Below are 20157 nucleotides of genomic sequence, written 5' to 3'. Positions count from 1 at the left end.
ATTAGTTTTAGATCCTTGATCAAATATAAGTTGGCTGTAGATGTTTGGGTTGATTTCTGGTGTTTCAATTCTGTTCCATTGGTCTATCCATCTGTTTCTGTACCAGTACCATGCTGTTTTGATTACAACTGCCCTGTAGTATGTCCTGAAGTCTGGTATTGTGATGCCTCCGGCTTTGTTTTTGTTGTACAAGATTGCTTTAGCTATTCGAGGTCTCTTGTGCCTCCATATGAATTTCAGCATCATTTTTCAAATAAATAAATCATTTTAAAAAAGAAAATAAAAGATGAAAAAGGCAGTCAGGAATGACTTCATGGATGAAGACCTGACTATTTGGAGAGACAAACCAAGTTTAAAAATGGAAGGAACCAACATCATAAATATGTCACTTGGGGCACAGAGAATTCGCAGTTAATGAGATAGATAGATAGATTGATATTAGATTGTACCTATTGTTTTATAGTATTTTCTCATTTAACAGTATATCTGAGTTTACTTCATGTCAGTGCACATATCAATATACAAATAGAGAAAGTGCTAGAGAAGGATATGTCAAATAATGGTTACCCCTAGGGAAAGATTAGGTTTGGAGATGGGGCTGATGAACAGGAACTTATTTTATGTATTTTTTCTGTGAGAATGGATTACTTTCATGCAGTTAATGATAAATCTATATGTTAAGACTTAAAGAACAATGTCATAGTGGTAGTGGCACTTTGAAATCTCCCATGTTGGTACTAAATGTTCCAGGCACTATCCTCAACCTGACACAAGACAGCATTAGAGACAGAAAATAAATGAATGATTAAGGGGTATTGAGCAGCCTCTTCTCAGATGAGTAGAAGCTGTGGGAACTGTGGCCGAGGGCCGGGGTCTGAGGTACAAGATGAAGAATCAGAACCGACACATGGTCAGCAAAAAGCCACAGTGTAAACCCAGCCAAAAAGGGACATTGTGCCTTCAGATTCAGTTAGCGTGAATCCTCAGTTAAACTGTGTTCAGAGTAACAGCTATTATAAGTGGAAGGAAAAAAACAGTCAACTTCAGAACACCAACACAGACATAATTCCAGCATTCCAACTTTGGTTCCAGTGATGTGGTGCGGCTCGAGAAACCCGAGCTGGAAGAACAAAGAATCAAGCTCATTGTAAGGATCAACAGTGATAAAAATCAGCTAAAAGCTATTGAAGAGAAAATCTTGAAAATGCTTTTCACATCTGAAGGAAATATACTGGACAATGAAGAACTTATCGACACACTCCAAGATTCTAAGGCAAGTGTTTTTTTTATAGTCAAGCAAAATGTGTTCCTTCAAAAGTTACAGCTACAGTCTTTGAGAGTTTTACATGGGCTTTTGTTTAAATTTTCATTTCAATATTAATTTTTAACAGATTCAAAATGATTTATAGATAAGACTAAGAACATAACAATATTCTCTTCCTCCCTCCCTCCCTCTCTTTCCTACTATCTTTCTTTCTGCCTCTTTTTTAGTTTTTGAGATAACTATACCCAACCAACTCTTATGAGTTCTAATTGGCTTTTAGTGGAGTCTTTTGGTTCCCCCATACACAGGTTTCTATAGGGATAATTCGACTTCATCCTTTCCAATATGTATCACTTTGATTTCTTTTTCTTGCCTAATGGCTCTGGCTAAAACTTCCAGGACTGTATTGAATAGCAATGGTGAAAGTGAGCGTTCTCCTCTGGTTCCATGTCTTAGTGGAGATGCTTCCAACTCTCATCCATTCAATAAGATTCTGACTGTGGATTTGTCATATATTATTGTGTTGAGGAATGTTCTTTCTATATCAATTTGCTTAAAGCTTTTACAATAAAAGGGTGTTATATTTTATCAAATGCTTTCTCTACATCTATTGACATAATCATATGGTTTTTATTCTTCAATTTGTTAATGTAATGTACCACATTTATTGATTTGTGAATTTTTTTCTCAAAAACCTTTTATTTATAGAATGTAAACTTCATACATTTCATAGTTACAGCTTTAGGAACATGGTGATTCTTCCCACCATATATGCCCTCTCCTCCCTCTCCTATTCCCCATTCTTATTTTTTTTACTAAAATCTATTTTCTATTAACTTTATACACATATGATTAACTTTATGTTAAGTAAAGAGTTCAACAAATAGTATGGGAACAAAAAAAAAAAAAAAACTGTTCCTCAGCTGTTGAGACAATGCCGTTCCAATTCATTGCTTCTCAAAGTGTCAATTTTACTTCTATAGATTACCTTTTAGGTGCTCTATTAGTTATCACAGGTCAGGGAGAACATATGGTATTTGTCCTTTTAGGACTGGCTTACTTACACTAAGTATTATGTTTTCCATTTTTGTCTATTTTGTTGCAAACAACTGGATTTTTTTTTTACCACTGTGTAGTATCCCCTGCTGTATATATCCCATCATTTCCTTAGATAGTCTTCAGTAGACAGGGCATTTCGTTTGATTCCATATCTAAGGAATTGTGAATTGAGCTGCAATTTGTTGTAATTTCTGATGATTCTTTTTATTTCTGTGGTGTCTGTAGTTATATTTCCTTTTTCATCTCCAATTTTATTGATTTGGGTCTTTTTTTGGTTAGTTGTACCAATGATTTATCAATTTTGTTTATTTTTTCAAAAAACTAGTTCTTCATTTTGCTGATCTTTCGTACAGTTTTTTTTGTTTCAATTTTGTTTATTCTCTATTTCTTTTCTGCTACTAGTTTTGGCCTTGGTTTGATGTTGTTTTTCTAGATCCTTGAGATGCATTGATAGTTCATTGATTTGGTGCCTTTCCAACTTCTTGATGTAGGCACCAAGTGCTATAAACTTTCCTCTTAACATTGCTTTTGCTGTATCTCATAAGTTTTGATATGTTGTATTGTCATCGTTATTTGTTTACAGAAATTTTTTTATTTATCTTGAATTTTTTCTTCAATGACCCGCTGTCCATTCAAGAGCATGTTGTTCAGTCTCCATGTGTTTGCATATGTTCTAGATTCCTGAGTTGTTGATTTACAGCTTCATTCCATTGGGGGAAGAGAAGATGCATGGCATGATTTTGAATCTTTGCATTTGCTGAGACTTGCTTTGTGACTTGTGTGTGGTCAATCCTAGAAAAACTTCCATGCACTGGTGAGAAGAATGTGTATTCTGCAGTTGTAGGATGAAAAGTTCTGTAGATATCTGTTAGATCCATTTAGTCTATAGTGTCAATTAACTCTGCTGTTTCCTTGCTGATTTTCTGTCTGGTTGATCTGTCCATTGCTGAAAACAGAGTATTAAAATCCCCCAATACTATCGTATTTGAGTTTGTGTCTCCCTTTAGATCACTTAACATTTCTTTTAAATAGCCAGGTGCCCTGTAATTAGGTGTTTATATGTTTATAATAGTTATATCTTCCTGTTGAATTGATCCCTTAATCATTACATAGTGCCCTTCTTTGTCTCTTTTCAGTTTTTATGTTAAAGTCTATTTTGTCTAATATTAGGATGGCTACTCCAGCTCTTTTTTGGTTTCTGTTGGCATGGAATATCTTTTTCCATCCTTTCACTTTCAGTCTATGCGTATCTTTGTTGTTGAGATGTGTTTCTTGTAGGCAGCAAATAGATGGGTTTTCTTTTTCAATCCATTCATCCAGTCTGTGTCTTTTAGCTGGAGAGTTGAGGCCATTTACATTCAAGGTGACTATTGATAAGTAACGACTTTACCCTGCCATTTTTCCAAAAATATTCCTATTTTTACTTTGAATTTCCTTTTGAACTTTTACTGAGAGATTTTCTTCTTTTACCTTATTTCATAGTGATGACCATGTTTCTGTGTTTCTGTGTGCAGCACATCCTTAAGCATCTCTTGTAGGGCTGAATGGGTGGTGACAAATTCTTTCAATTTCTGTTTGTTATGGAAGGTCTTTATTTCACCTTCATTCATAAATGAAAGCTTTGCAGGCTACTATATTCTGGGTTGACAGTTCTTTTCTCTTAAGATTTGGGCTATATCTCGCCATTCCCTCATAGCCTGTAGGGTTTCTGATGAGAAAGTCTGCTGTGAGTCAAATTGGAGCTCCTCTGAAAGTAATCTGGTGTTTCGTTCATGCACATTTTAGAATCTTCTCTTTATGTTTTACTGTGGAGAGTTTGACTACAATGTGTTGTGGTGAAGATCTTGTCTGGTCATGTCTATAGGAGTTCTATGTGCTTTCTGTACTTGGATGTCCCTTTCTTTCTCCAAATTAGAGAAGTTTTCTGTTATTATTTCACTAAAAAGGGCCTTATAATCCTTCTCTCTTTCCACACCTTCAGGTACTCCTAGAACCCTTATTGTGATATCTGATAGTATCTCAACAGTATTTTTTAGTTTTCTAATTTCCTCTTCTTATTTTTGATCTGAATGTAAAATTTCCAGAGATTTATATTTTAAAAAAAAAAAATGTATTCACTTACTTGAAAGACAATTGCAGGGAGAGCAAGTCTTCCATCCATTGATTCACTCTCCAAAACTCTGGCACTCCAACAATGGCCAGAGCTGCTCCAATCAGAAGCCAGGAGTTTCTTCCAAGTCTCCCACATGGGTTCAGGGACCAAAAGACTTGGGCCATCTTCCACTGCTTTCCCAGGCCACAGCAGAGAGCTGGATTGGAAGTGGAGCAGCTGGGACTCAGACCAGCATCCATATGGGATGCTGGCAATGCAGAGGGTGGCTTTACCCACTATGCCACAGCACCAGCCCAGAGTTTTGTCTTCTAACTTAGATACATATTCTTTCTTCTGCTTCACCAAGTCTGTTGTTAAGGCTTTCCATTGAAGCCTTCATTTGTTCTATTAAGTTCTTCATTTCCAAGATTTCATTTTGATTTCTCTGTAAGATCTCAGTTTCATGGGAGAAATTTTCTTTCATGTAACATACAGATTTCATTAGTTCATGGATTTGCTTCTGATTACTTCTAAGTAATCCTATGATCAATTGTTTGAATTCCATTTCTGGCATTTCTTCAGTCTCGTCATCTTCACATTCTAGTATTGAGGTATTGTCTTCTTTTGGGTGCAGCATGTTGTCTTCCTTATTCTTGTTTCTTGAGTTGCTGCATTTATTATTTCCCATTTGTAGAGATATTTTGTTTTGTTTTTTCCCTGTGATGACTTTTACCTTTGGACTCTTCCTCTGTGGCTTAGTGGAGTGTCTGCTTTTTCAGTGAATACCCTGAGGTATGTGGTGGGTGTGGACAGGGAGCTCTCTGTTCAATGCTCTAGGGTGAAGGGAGTGTCCAAGGTGACACTTAGGTTGGGCATGGTAAATCTTAAAAAAAAAATCAGATGGTAAGTTTGTTCTGCTTCAGTGGTGTAGTGTCATGTCACCTCTTCTACTCAAATGAGACCAGTGCCTGGGTGTCAGCCCCTCTGGGTACAGTGTTCATCTGTGCAGCCCCAAGAACCACACAAAGGATCTTGTAGTCCTTTGTATGAACATGGGTCCCACAGCAATGACCCTCACCAGGGAGCCCCAAGCATGTAGAGCCACCCTCAGTGACTACCCAAAGTCCCAGCCATGCCCTGCACCCTCCTACACAGCCACAGTATTTTCGCAGTCCCAGCACAAGCTCACAAGCTTCCCACAGTCATGAGCACCCATCCCCCTGTCAGTTCTCCCACCCAGACTAAGGTGTGTCTACTCCTCTGGTTGCTGGACATGTGGACATGAGCTACCTCAGCTGTTAGATATGTCCAAAATGGCACCCGCCGTCTCTTGGCTTGTTACAGGATGCCAGTGCAGGGTGTTCAGGGGGAACCTCTTCTAGTTTGGCAGGTACACTGTCTCCCACATGGCTCCAAGTCAGGCCCATGCCAGGCTCTTCCCGCTGCAGACTGGTCTCACTAGGGCTATCCCACAGTGGGTACAACCCCCATCCATGCTGGCTCATAAACCGCACAAAGGATCTGTGTAGCCCTCAGTGTGAGCAAGGAACCCTCTACAATGATCCACCCCAGGTAGTCATGGAGCTCCGAGCCTCTGCTACCAGACACAGTGATTGTCAAGAGATCCAGTTATACCCCCCACCCTATAATACAGTCACAGAATTCCCACAGTCACAGTGCACAGTGCTCTCACAGTCATAGGGAACAGAGAATTTCCGTCTCTGCCCCGGGGGCCTCCCCCATCCACACAGAGAGCAGAGTCGCTTCCAGAGCCAGCTGCCTTGGCAGTTCGTGCCCCAGAGCCTGTGATAGGTTGAGAGGATGGGGGCACCTACAATCCTAAGAGGGTACCAACTGCCCTGTCAGCCCTTCCAGCCAGACTCAAAATCTGTGGGAAATGTGGCCTTCTCCCTCTGGTATAATTCCCTGGTCACATGCATGAGAGCCACTGCAGACTCTACTGGTGTCAAGAGGTAGCCTTCCCCCTATCGGTGGCCTGGTGCCCTTGTGGGGAATGGAGAAAAAGAACTGTGCTTTTCATTGTTGGATTAGGTGAGTACCCTGCCCCCTGCTATGGGTCCAGGCCAGACTCAGTCAGTGTGGTCCGTAAGGTTCTCCCTCATGCTACATCACCAGTGGCATGGGCTGCCACAGTCTGCTCCCACTTTGCTCTCAGAGGCTGGTGTCTCCTCCAGCTCCCAGATGTGTGATTTGTGTGTGATGTCCTGCTCACTGCTGCACATCAGCACTTTCCACACTGCTCCATGGCATTCTTCTTCTTTCTGTAGAGTTTCCACTGCAAACTTCTCTCTAAATCTCCCCCGGAAATTCGCTTCCTCCGCTTTTATTCTGCTGTATTCGCCTGGTCAGAATCAGCATATCTTTTCCCTATTCGGCCATTAGGGCTTTAAAGCAAGAATTGGGGCCATCTGGAAACTGCCAGGGACACACAAAGCATGCACCTGGCTGCCAGGCCTCTGTACCAACCAGAGTAAAGAAACTGTAGACAATTCTATCTCTCATCTCCTCTGCAATCTTTCAGTAAAGCATGTCATATAAAGAACTGGGGAAAGTTATAAGTTGAAAGGAAAGCACACTAATAAATTCATGTTAATGCCACCTGCTCCAGGAAGCCTCCCTGGTATTTCCAGCTGGAATTGATCTCTTCTTCCTAATTTCTGTAGCACTTTATCTGAACCTCTACTACAGCACTTGTTGATATTTACCATATTCCAAAGTGATCCAATTGCACGCCCTACCTCTTGTTAGGTTAAGTTCTATGCAGCGAGATTCTGTGACGAGATGATCTTGAAATTCCTTCTCCAGGGGTTAAACATGGCACTTAACCTAATTGGTACTCACTAAAAATGTGCTATAGTAAAAGGAAGTTCAACATTAAGCATGTAATCTTACAGTGAATTATTTCTCAGATTCAAGTCATCATTCAGAAAGTGTATGTTAGGACACAACCTATAAAATTATTTTCATTGGAGAAAAAAAAATAATTAACTAAAATGTCCCTTTGACTTTACTAAAAAAGGAGCACTCAAGGTTATATTCTTAGCCTTTTGTTAGTGTCAAAATGATTGACTGCTTAGTGTCCTACAGTCTCTTTAGATCTCAGTATTGAAATTATAAACAAGTAATGCTGGGTGTCCCATTTCCTTCTTCCTTTTGCTTAGTTGTTCGTGGGTCTCTTGATTCTCTTTTTATTCATTCTTTCTTAGTTTTTAATTTCTGGAAGTTGATTATTGATCCCTTTTTTTCCATCAAGGTTTTACATGCAAGTTGCTTAAAGAATAAAAGACTTCTATAAGGCTTGTTATAAAAAGCCACCTTGCCTGCCTTCCCCCACCCCTGGCTCCCTTCATAAAGGCAGATCCAGTGTGCCCACATCCACCTAGTAGCTCTGCTTCCACTGACGGTACTGGCACTCAGCTGTGCCTGTCTGCCTTCAGAAAACTCTCATTCTCTTCAGGAGGAAACTTCGATCTTCCTACCCAGGTAGGGACAGGGCAATCCGCTGGCTGGATGGAGTCAGGGAGAGGAATGGAGGACTTAAAATCAGTTCTTGCTTTAGGCCCTTCCCATTTCCTAAGTGCTTGTGGCTAACTCCTAAGTCTTTGGGGAAGCTTCTGTTTCACAAACGCGGTGACTCCTTGACTTTCCCCCTTTGTCCATCTTGGGAATCCACTTCCCCGGGTCTGTTTGACCACTTCCACTCTTCTGTCTGCTCCCTAGTTCCCAACACTTTATTGATAGTTCCTCTTCCATTCTCTATCTTCATGAATTCACACTGCTTTTTCAACCCCCCTTTCAGTAGAGAGTGGAGCTACATGCATGCATTTTGACTGCCATCTTCATGTATAAGATTATTACTTTCTTTCTTTGCAAAGAGTTAACTTTGAGACATTTTCTCTTTAGCATAGAGATTGGGTTGATTGTTCTTTGCCTGCATTTCTTGCCACATCCTACCTACAGCTTAAATTCCCCTCAACTCCCAGAATCCTTTTTTAAAAATATGTCTCGGGGTGGACATCTAGTCAAGCAGTTAAATGCCAGTTAAGACACCTGCATCCCACATTGCAGGACCTGGGTTCAGTTCCCAGCTCTGCTCCTAACTCCAGCTTCCTGCTAATACAGACCGTGGGAGAGGTAGAGGCGATGACTCAGGTAATTGAGTTCCTGCCACCCATGTAGGTTTGAGTTCCTGGCTCCAGTTTCATCCTGACCCAGTCCAACTATGTCAGGCATATGAGAAGTAAACCAACAGAGGGGAGCCCTCCCACCGCCACATCTACCTTTCAAATATACATTTCATATTCTCGAAGCACCAGTGAAACCTCAAGTTTCTATTGTATAATGTCTACAAGCAGTTGCCAAACCCAACTAAAGTATATAGTGCTTTAATATTCTCTGGCATAAAGGCAAAAATTGCCTACTTTGCTTTGCTCTTTAGCCCTGGGTTCTGTATCACCAGAGCCTTGTACTCCTCGAGGATGAAAGAAGTGTGGATTCTCATCACAACTTCCTATTTTCCTTTCATGTAGCAAAGCTTGAGTCCAGTATTGACGCTGGAGTTTCCCACTCAGCTCTACCCTTTGTTCTATGCTCCGATTCCTGAGGGGTCATTGACCAGGGAATTCTATCCTTCCTATTCTGAGACACAGCTTTTTCACCGAATCCCTCTACTCCAGTTCTCCAAGGACTGCGGTGACAGCCTAGACTTGGACCTGCCCATGTGGTAGGGAGCCGCTGGCCACACGTGGCTGTTGAGTACATGGAATGTAATTGGCCTGGGCTGACATGACACAGCGGGCTAAGCCACAGCACGTGATGATGTCATCCCATATCAGAGTGCCGGTTCAGGTCCTGGTTGCTCTGCTTCTGATCCAGCTTCCTACCAATGTGTGTGGGAGGCAGCAGAAGATGACCCAAGTGCTTGGGCCCCTGCCACCCACGGGGACCCACATGGACTTTCTGGCTGCTGGTTAGGCCTAGCCCTAGCTGTTGTAGCCATTTGGTGAATGAGCCTCTCCCTCTCTCCCTCTCTCCCTCTCTCCCTCTCTCCATCTCTCTGTCACTCTTGCCTTTCAAATAGATAAATCTTTAAAAAAAAAAAAAAGCCAGAAAAATAGTCTAAGCTTAACAAAATGAATGTAGGGGCCGGTGCGATGGCTCAATAGGCTAATCCTCCACCTGCGGCACTGGCACACCAGGTTCTAGTCCCAGCTGGGGTGCCAGATTCTGTCCCGGTCGCTCCTCTTCCAGGCCAGCTCTCTGCTGTGGCCCGGGAGTGCAGTGGAGGATGGCCCAGGTCGTTGGGCCCTGCACCCCATGGGAGACCAGGAGAAGCACCTGGCTCTTGGCTTCGGATCAGCACGATGTGCCAGCCACAGCACGCCGGCCGCAGTGGCCATTGTGGGGTGAACCAACGGAAAAGGAAGACCTTTCTCTCTGTCTCTCACTGTCCACTCTGCCTGTCCAAAAAAAAAAAAAAAAAAAAAAAGAATGTAGGAAGTCTGAAGTCTGAATTAAGCTGCATTGTCAGTGTAAATTACATACCAGATTTCAAATATTTAATCCAAAGAAGATAGAAAACCTCTCAATAATTTATATTGATATTTATGTTGATATAATATGTTGATTATTTCAGGTCAAACAAAATACATTGTTAAAAATTGTCACTTGTTTCTTTTTACTTTTAATAAACTTAGAAGATTTAGGATTATATGTACAGCCCACATTATATTTCACCTGGGAGGCATTGGTCATGGTTCCTGCCCTGGTCCATTTTAGAGACAAAGGATATCCCCACCTAGGTAGATCCACAACTGAAAAGTTGTGGGGGCGAGGCCCCAAGAAAGGGAAACCATGGGTTTTCCAGGCTGAGGTACAATACCTTTTCCTTCCAGCTTCTCTCCAGCCCCCTCGATTGGGCATTTTCCTCAGTATCCTCTCACCCTCCCCTCCTTTCCTTTGTGTGCCCTGGGCTTCTCTCAAGGAAACAAGGGAGCAGTTGAGTGGACTGTGTTGGCACTGACATCTCAGAAGAAACTGAGTCATGCATCTCAGAAGAGCACGGCTCCACTTTGTTCAGGGCTACCATACTGCCCATTCCCCTCTGCCCATTCCTAACTCTGGAAGCAATGATGTCGGCTGAGTCAGACGAGGGTCCCCAAGACCTGAGGCTCGGTTATTCCTTCTGGGACCCCCTCATTATAATCACTAACTCACTCTGCCCATGTTCCTTAGATCTGACTGAGTGACATTCCAAAAATTCTGCTATTTCTCAGAAACCGATCCCTAAGAATTTTACTGTATGTTTGTTCAGATCACGTCCGGTGCCATTAAAACCAGGCTGAAAGAAGCAGAGTCCACGGAACAGATGATCAACGTCGCACGAGAAAAGTACCGGCCAGTGGCCACCCAGGGCTCCGTGATGTACTTTGTCATTGCAAGCCTCTCAGAGATAGACCCCATGTACCAGTATTCGTTAAAATATTTTAAACAGGTGAGCGTGCTGCTGCTGTTGTCAGTGAAATTCCTCTCTCCTGTCTTTGGCTTCCCTTTAAACCCTGTTGTTTCTTGCCTGAGACAAGCTGTGAGTCCAGTTATGGAATAAAATCCTCCAGGAGTTGGGGTCCAGACATGTAGTTCAAGGGCGGATCCCCCCACGGAGTCCTCTACAGAGAAAGAGGAGAAAGTTGCTGGCAACCTTCCCTGTCTCTTGGCTTCCTCAGCCCCCTCACTCAGCTCCCTTCTTGATTGCTTTTCTTTTTTCTTCCAGGAGTCCCCACTTTGTGCTGTTTCCTTAAGCTTGCTCTGCAGCCGTCTGGCTTCCTTGCCGCTGTTAATGTTTTCAGTGTTGTAGCTCAAGGGCCTCGTAGCACTGAACTTAACCAAATTGGCCTCTGGGTTTTTTTTTTCCCAGAACTGTTGATATAACAGATTCTTCCCCAAGCCCTGGCTCTGGCTTAAAAGGATCTCTTTCCTTTGTTCCTTCCCCACAGTCGCCACAGCACTGTTTACTTTCTTGGTTTATCACATATGTGAGGTTTTCACCCCCTCCTGCCCTTTGCAGCACCATCCCGAAACCAAACTCCGTGTCCCAAAGCTTTGGCAGTGAAGGCTTCCCAGAGTGAGACGAGAACTTGCTTTGCTGATTCCACAGAAAAGCTCGGCACGCCTCTCCAGGAGCCATCCCCACCCCTCTTCTGCCCCGGAGTTTCCAGCTGGCGGGGGCCTTTTCCTAACACTGCGTTCCCAGCAGTCTTCCAACCTACAACTCTACCATCTTCTGCTGACCCAGTTTTCAGGGGAATCAATGAGGACTCTCCGAATCCTCTACAATAATTCCGTGCTTCCTCCAGTCCTTTCAGTGTGGGGGAAGGGAGAGCTGTCTTTGGGGGAGGAGACTGACGCAATCAGACTGTTTTCCTTTTGTGGCCCATCATGGAGGCAGAAGGGATAGCAGAGAAGCCTGACAATGGCAGTGCAAAGCTTGGTGGGTGGGGGGCGTAAAGTACACTTCTTGGCCCTGATGTGCCTTGGGCCTCTAGGGGGCTTCCAGCTTTTAGTCTGTTCTGTTCTGTCTGGTCAGCCCAGGAGCAACACATCTTGGTCCCAGGGACTGGGCAGGCCTGCCTCCCACATTGCCGCCTCAGGCTGTGGGTCCTGAGACGTGAGCCACCTGCCCCTCTAGACCCTGTTGGAGCTTCCTGCAGTCTCCGCTGTGATGCCCCCTTACCCCGTGGCTTCCAGGCAAGACCATGGTTTCAGGCTCTGCACAGCTTCCTCACACATCTTAGATCTGCCTTCCACACTTCTCATGAGTTGCAGGAAATGGGTAAGGCTACCTGTGACCCTCCCATACCCCATCCTTCAACTCCTGTCTTCCCAGCGTCCTTGTAAGGTGGGACACATTTGGGTAGGGGCCTGCTCTCAAACTTTCCAAGTGGGAATGAGGGTGGAAGTGTCCTTTAAAGATCAGTTTCTCTTAATTTCAATGTGAATCCTAGCACATTCTTTCTATACCCTAAGAATTATCTTGGGGAGTGGGGGAGATACACAGCACTGTTGCACAGCAGGTTAAGCCATCACTTGCTGTTGCATAGCAGGTTAAACCGATCCAGCTCCCTGCTAATGTTCCTGGGAAAGCAGCAGACGATGGCCTGAGTACTTGGGCCCCTGCCACCCATATAGGAAAACAGGATGGAACTCTGGGCTCCTGGCTTCAGCCTGGCCCAGCCCTGGCCATACAGGGAGCGAACCAGTAGATGGAAAGCATCTCTCTCTTTCTCTCTTCTCTCTCTCTTCCCCCTCTTCTGTGTGTCACTCTGCCTTTCAAACAAAAATAAAGCTTTTTTAAAATGAGAATTGTCTTGGGGGGAGGCCAGCATTGTGGCACGGAGGGGTTAAGCTGCTCCCTGCAACCGCGGCATCCCATTTCAGAGCTCTAGTTGGAGTCCGGCTGCTCCGTTTCCCATCCAGCTCCCTGCTCGTGGGCCTGGGAAAGCAGCAGAGGATGGGCCAAACATCTGGACCCCTGCCACCCACGTGGGAGAACCAGGTGGAGCAGGTGGAGTTGCTAGCTCCTGGCTTCAGCATGGCCCAGCTCCATCTGTTGCGGCCATTAGGGGAGGGAATCAGCAGCTGGAAAATCAATCTCTCTCCTCTCTCTCACTTTCCTCTCTCCTCTCTCTCTCTCTCTGTCCTCTCTCCCCTCTCTCTCTGCTCTCTCTCCTCTCTCTCTTTTAAAAAATTATCTTGGGGAAATGTTAAGAATAGTATATAACCTGACTTGCCCTTACATTTCCTACCCCACAGTTAAGGGTTTATCAAGTCTGAATTGGAGATGAGAAACTAGTCCTGCCAGGTCACCTCCACTTTCTGAAATTTTCTGTCTCATATCAAGATGATCTCCTTTAAATAATATCAAGAACGTATTTGTCCATTTCTGAAAAGTAGAGAAAGGGGAGTGCAGAAAATAAATACTACAGAGCAGTTTGGGATGGATTCTAGACTTTTTCGTAGTACAGTACTCGCCCCCTGTGCTGCTATTTCATAACTGACCATAGAGGAAGAAGGGACAGGAAAGGGAAGGTAGGAGCAGGGATTTTTTTTCTTTGCAGAGACTGAATTAAATCCGAAATACTGATGCAGCTGTCTCTCACACAGCTGTTCAATACAACAATTGAAAGTTCCAGGAAGACAGATGATCTCCAGCACCGCCTGCACATCCTGCTGGAGCAGACCCTCCTAACTGCCTATGTCAATATTTCAAGAGGCCTCTTTGAACAGCATAAGCTCATCTACAGCTTCATGCTCTGCGTGGAGATCATGCGCCAGCAGGGATTCCTAACTGAAACTGAGTGGAATTTCTTCCTCCGGGGTTCTGCAGGAATGGAAAAGGTACTTGTTTCTCTCTGAGGAGGGGAAGGTTGTTCTAGATGCAGCCCACAAGCACCTGCTAGTGCTCCAAGGTGACTCTGGTGGCTGAAGGTTACACGCTTGGCCGTGTGGTCCAGTGGAGAGGGAGTTGTGGCTAGGGAAGCCCCATTACTACTCAGCTCTGCCTCCACTGTGTACTGTGGTAATGCTTTACCTCTTTCACACTGATGTCTGCACATGTCGAAAAGGGATGTCAGCAGTGACCAGTCAGCTAATAGATATGAACATGCCCTGAAAAGCTGGTCATCTTACAGATGGGAAGAGGAAAAGTCCAAGGCTACCACTGTGGTGATGCAGGTTAAGCCGCCGTATGCAATGCCAGCATCCCGTGGCAGTTCTGGCTGCTCCACTTCCAATCCAGCTCCCTGCTAATGCACCTGGGAAAGCAGTGAAAGATGGCCCAAGTGCTTGGGCCCCTGCCACTCACATAGGAGTTTCAGGCTCCTGGCTTCAGCCTGGCCCAGCCCTGGCCATTGCAGCCATTTGGAGGCTGAACCAGTGGATGAAAAGATCTCTCTCTGCCTCAGTTCCTCTGTCTTTCAAATAAATAAGTGACTCTTTTTGTTAAAAATCCAGTAAAAGTTGGAATTCACAGATTTTGCAATACCATTTGTGGCGTCATGGCCTCTCTTGCCTAGATGTCTCTTAATACAAAGTATAAGAATACAGTGACTTGACTGTCACCTCCTGTGATACAGCAGTATGAGTTCTGCTGTAGTCGCCTTCACTTTTATCCTTTTGTCTAACTTGCTCCAGCCCATTCAAGTGGGCTGAGTAGCCCAGAAACCTAGGGTTCCTTAGTCATGAGCCTCCAAACTTTGCCTGCAGTTCCGTTTCCACTCTAGCCTAAGCTCCTGACTCTATCCTGCCAGTCTGGAACCCCACCCTTTTTCCCCGCAGACCTGACATCTGCACCAGTTTGCCAGTACTTGAGCCTCGGCACATCACTGGGAGGCTGGACTTGACGTTTCTGTGTGACTCTCAGTGCCCCATGTGCGCAAGACAAGCCCAGACCAGATCTCTCCACCATGAAGTGGGCATGGGTGTCTTAATTTCTATTCCATGTGCTTGCCTTACACAGAGATAAGAATTGTAAACAAGGTGTCGTAGCACACACAGGTAGGGGCTTACTTAATAGTGGGAGAGAAAGCATATATTCATGAGAGAGAGTGAGCCACCTCCCACAGGGAAATACCCATCATGAGTGGGCCAGAGGGCTGCCCAGAGAGAAAGCCTGAATAGCACACCCAACCATGGTCCGTGGCCAAAAGAGAATTCTTCCCATCTCAGCCTCTCTTATGAGGTGGGAGTTGGCGCCTGAATACTCATGAAGGTGTATGGGAATTTCAATAATTTATTTTTTATATTACTAATGTAATTATTTCAGAGGGCCATGGGCGGTGCCCATACAAGATGGCAACTTTAATAAAATGCACATATCCCCAACTCTCCACAAACTGATTATTTCCCCATTTCTCTCTCTCACTCTCTGGGCCTCCCCATTCCCTAAAACACAACAGTATTGAAATGAGACCAATTAATAATCCTGCCATGGTCTCTAAGTGCCTAAGTGAGAGAAAGAGTTACACTGCTCTCACTAGAATTGAAAAGCTAGAAATGATTAAGCCTCATGAGGAAGGCCTGTTGAAAGCTAAGATAGGCTGAAATCGCAGCCTCTTGCACCTGCTAGCTAAGCAGTGAACACAAAGGAAAAGTTCCTGAAAGAAACTGAAGGGGCAACTCTGGTAAACACACGAATGATAAGAAAGTAAAACAGTCTTACTGCTGATAACGGAGAAAGTTGTGGAGGCCTGGATAGAACACCAAACCAGCCACAACATGTCCTTCACCAAAGCCTAACACAGACCAAGGCCCCAGCTCTTCAATTCAAGGAAGGTTGAAAGAGGAGAGGGAGCGGCAGAAGAAAAGTTTGGAGCTAGCGGAGGTTGGCTCATGAAGTTTAAGGAAAGAAGCCTTCCCCGTGACACAGAAGCGCAAGTGCTGGTGCAGACTCTGCAGAATATCATTCAGAAGCTCCACCTATGATAGCTGATGAAAGTTGCTACGCTAAACAACGGGTGTTTCAGTTGACAAAGCAACCTTATGCAGGAAGAAGATGCCGTCTAGGACTTTCATAGCTAAAGAGGAGAAGGAAGCTTCCAAGGACGAACTGACTTGCTAGAGGCAATGCAGCTTGTAGCTTTAAGTTGAAACAAGTCCCGTGTTAAGATCTTACCACTTGGAAAATAAAAAAATAAAAAGTTCCTTCCAAAATAAGGTTATAATGCACCAGATCACTCAGCACCTCTGTCGCTCCCCTTCTTCGTGGAGGAACGACACAGGACCCTGCGCTGTTCTTTTGTCTGCTCGGCCCTCCCCGGGTTTGCTGCTGGTTCTTCCCGGGTTGGCTACCGTCCCTTCCACCTCCGTGGAAGGGCGGTTCCCCCTGGCCACATTCCCCACTTCCGCGGGGGAGCGGCACACCGCCGGCCGGCTCTCTCGGGGGCTGCACAGGTGTTCCTCTTAGATGTTCCCCTTAGATGTTCCTGGTGCATGTTGTCTCGCTCCTCCTTTATAGTCCTCTTCCGCCAATCCCAACTCTGCTACCCACACGCTGAGTACGCTGCTCTCCTCCAATCAGGAGCAGGTCCTGCAGCTTGTCAAGTTGGTGAGAGGCAGCTGGGTAGAAGCTGTTTCCTCCTCTCCCAGCGCCATATTGTGGGAGAGCAGATGCATAGAATAAGTCTTAATTCCAGTAACTCAGTCCAGTCCGAGTTGCTCCCCACAACCTCTGATGCAGAAAGACACATGAAGGAATGTTGTTTTCATGCCTCTTAACATAACCTGCATTCTGCAGTCCATTGTTCAAGGAAAAATTCAAGTTTCACTACTTATTATCTACAGAATATATTTCACACCATTATAGCTGCCATAAATAGTGATTCCTCTGAATCTGGACAAAGCAAATTAAAAACCTTCTGGAAAAGTCATCACTCAGGGTGACATTAAGTGCACTGGTGTGAGGCTGGCCCTGTGGCGTAGCTGGTAAAGCTGTCGCCTGCAGTGCTGGCGTCCATGTGGGCACTGATTCAAGTCCTGGCTGCTCCACTTCTGATCAGCTCTCTGCTATGGCCTGGAAAAGCAGTAGAAGATGGCCCAAGTCTTTGGGCCCCTGCACCCACGTGGGAGACCCAGAAGCTCCTGGCTCCTGGCTTTGGATTGGCTCAGCTCTGGCCATTGCGGCCATCTGGGGAGTGAACCAGTGCATGGAAGACCCTTCTCTCTGCCTCTGCCTCTGTCTCTCTGCAATTCCACCTTTCAAGTAAATAAATAAAGCTTTAAAAAGAAAAAAATTGGTAAAGTGGAAAGAAGTGGTCATCAGGGCCAGCGCCGTGGCTCACTTGGCTAATCCTCCACCTGCGGCACTGCCATCCCATATGGGCACCGGGTTCTAGTGCCGGCTGCTCCTCTTCCAGTCCAGCTCTCTGCTGTGGCCAGGGAAGGCAGTGGAGGATGGCCCAAGTGCTTGGGCCCTGCACCCGCATGGAAGACCAGGAAGAAGTTCCTGGCTTCGGGCCAGCACAGTGCCGGCCGTGGCAGCCATTTAGGGAGTGAACCAACAGAAGGAAGACCTTTCTCTCTGTCTATAACTCTACCTGTCAAAAAAAAGGTCATCAAAGAAGGAGGTATTTTTCTCTGAAGGGAGGAAAGAACTTCTACTTTGCTTATGGCCTTGTCTAGATACTGACAGAGATTGCGAATTCAAAAGGCTTCCATAGCCGTAGCAGCTCATGTCAAGAGCCTCAGGTGATCACTTACATCACACACAAGAGTGTTAATTGTTAAATTAACAATAAGAGTCACTGTGCACTAACTTCCCATGCAGGACCTCTGTCCTCTAAGAATTGTATTATAATTATGTCTAAGTGCTCACAAAAGATGTATCATTCTTGGGTGCCTCTTTAAAGTTAATTAAGTTTCTAAAAAATTGAAATTCAGGATGCAATGACTTTGAACAGCCCTTGTCTCGACTGCTGAGGAACGGGTTTGTTTTTTTCTCATGCAAATTGTTGAACTCTTTACTTAGGATAGAGGTGGTCTTCTGTGTATAAAGTTAATCAAAAATGGATCTTAGTGGAGAATGGGACTGGGAATGGGAGAGGGAGGAGCAGGAGGGGTGGGAGTGCGGGCGGGAGGGCGAGTATGGGGGGAATAGTCACTATATTCCTCAAGTTGTACTTATGAAATCCATGATGTTTGTATTCCTTAAATAAAAGGATAAAAGGTTTTTTTTTGGGAAAAAATTGGTGATTCATGGGAGGAAGTCAAAATATCAGCAAGAGTTTAGAAAGAGTTCACTTCGGCTCATGGATGACTTTGAGGGATTCTAACTCCTCAGTGGAAGAAGTAACTATAGATGTGTTGGAAATAGCAAGAGAACCAGAATTAGAGATGGGTCCCAAAGAGGTAACCAAATTGTTGTAATCTCACCAGAAAACTTTAACAAATGAACAGTTGCTTCTTATGGATAAGCAGTGGAGTTCCATTGAAATTGAACCTACTCCAGATGAAGATAACAAGAACACTGTAAAAATGACCATGAAGGATTTAGTTTTGCACAAACTTGATAAGGCAGTAGCAGTGTTTTCAGAGGATAATGCCAATTTTGAAAGAAGTTTCTACTTCCAATAAAATGTGGGAGGGCAGGTAGGGTGGAAAGTTACCACTATGTTCCTGAATCTGTATGTAGGAAATACATGACATTTGTGGACCTTAAAAAATTTTTTTAATTTCCCATGATATTTTTTATTTCTATACAAATTAGAGAAATGGGTATGGTAGACAGGTATTCTGAATCTGGAATTATTTGCTTAACAATCATACAAGTATTTCTCAATGTTTGTGTGAAAAATCCTCCAATCTATTGGTCTGAAACCCACATACCATTGTAGAAAGCATCATATTTGGAATATTTTTTTCCTAAGGCAGTCAATCCTCAGTATTAAGAGCATTCAGAGGAGGCTACTGCATAAATAAAACATCAAATAACCTTTATAACAAAAATCCATTCTAACTTTGAAACGTGGATATGCCGTGAACAAGAAACTCCAAATGATGTTAGTCTTCAGATAGTTCCAAGGCGAGTTCGAGTCCATGGGCACTTTGCAGCAGAAGGAAGAAGCTAAGGTCAAGCACTGTGGCGCAGTGGATTAAGCCTCTGCCTGTGCTGCCTGCATCCCACGTAGGAGTTCCAGTTCAAGTTCCTGCTGCTCTACGTTCAATCCAGCTTCCTGCTGATGTACCTGAACAGGCGGCAGAGGATGGCCCAAGGATTTGGGCCCCCTTGTTCCAGAGCAGAATTCTTGGTAGGGTATAAATTCCACGCATGATTTACTGTGTAATCATCAGCATGTTCACTGTGAATGAGGTGATGTGATAATGACTACCAGTTCTAGCCACATGGTTGCAAAAAGACATGACTTCACCCTTTTTTATAGCTGAGTAATATTTCAGTGTATATGTGTACAAACTTAGGTTTGTTCCAAATTATTTCATCTTTGACATGAGGAATGCCTCAAGATTCAATGTGCTCTCTGTGTGACCTCGGAGAAGTACTTCATTTTCTGTGTTCCTCAGTTTCCGTGGCCTTCTCTGCTCATCCTGAGTCCATATGGAGCAGGACCTTAAATTAAAAAAAAAACAAAGTTACCAGACAGCACTGCATACTGTAGAGAACATGGCAGACTTCACTGGTGTCTTACTTTAATAAATATCCCCAGCTACCCCAAGCTTCAGCAACTACCACCCTAATCAGTCAACAGCCATCAGCATCAAGACAGGACCCTCCATCAGCAAAAATAGTATGACTCAGTGGAGGCTGAGTTGATTGTTAGCAATTTTTTTTATTAACAAAGTATGTTTAAGGCATGTGTACTGTTTATTAGATATAATGATATTGCACAATAAAGATTACAATAAAATATAAACATAACTCCTTTTGTAAGATTTATTTATTCATTCATTCATTCATTCATTTATTTGAAAGTTACACAGAAAGAGGAAGAGACAAACAGATCTTCCATCTGCTGGCTCACTCCCCCAATCGCCGCAACAGCCAGGGCTAAGCCAGGCCAATGCCAGGAGCCAAGAGTTTCTCCCAGGTCTCCCATAAAGGTAGCAGGGGCTCAAATACTTGAGCCATCTTTTGCTGCTTTTCCTAGGCCATTAGCAGGGACCTGGATTGGAAGTGGAACAGCTGGCACACAAACCAGCACCCATATGAGATGTT

General features: G+C 44.2%; 1 protein-coding gene across 1 annotated transcript in view; it reads left to right on the top strand.

The window, feature by feature from the left end:
* DNAH6 (dynein axonemal heavy chain 6) overlaps positions 1 to 20157 on the top strand; it is a 315572-nt gene that overhangs the window by 243292 nt on the left and 52123 nt on the right. The window contains exons 59-61 of the mRNA XM_008254187.5: positions 1093 to 1273; positions 10750 to 10929; positions 13596 to 13829. Coding sequence (XP_008252409.3) covers positions 1093 to 1273; positions 10750 to 10929; positions 13596 to 13829 — 595 coding nt within the window. The remainder of the gene's footprint in view (positions 1 to 1092; positions 1274 to 10749; positions 10930 to 13595; positions 13830 to 20157) is intronic.

Source organism: Oryctolagus cuniculus, chromosome 2, assembly GCF_051225735.1.
Source record: "Oryctolagus cuniculus isolate XC-2025 breed Fujian yellow rabbit chromosome 2, ASM5122573v1, whole genome shotgun sequence".
NCBI lineage: Eukaryota > Metazoa > Chordata > Mammalia > Lagomorpha > Leporidae > Oryctolagus > Oryctolagus cuniculus.
The sequence above is the reverse complement of the archived record's forward strand: the minus strand, read 5'-3'. Positions and strand labels throughout refer to the sequence as shown.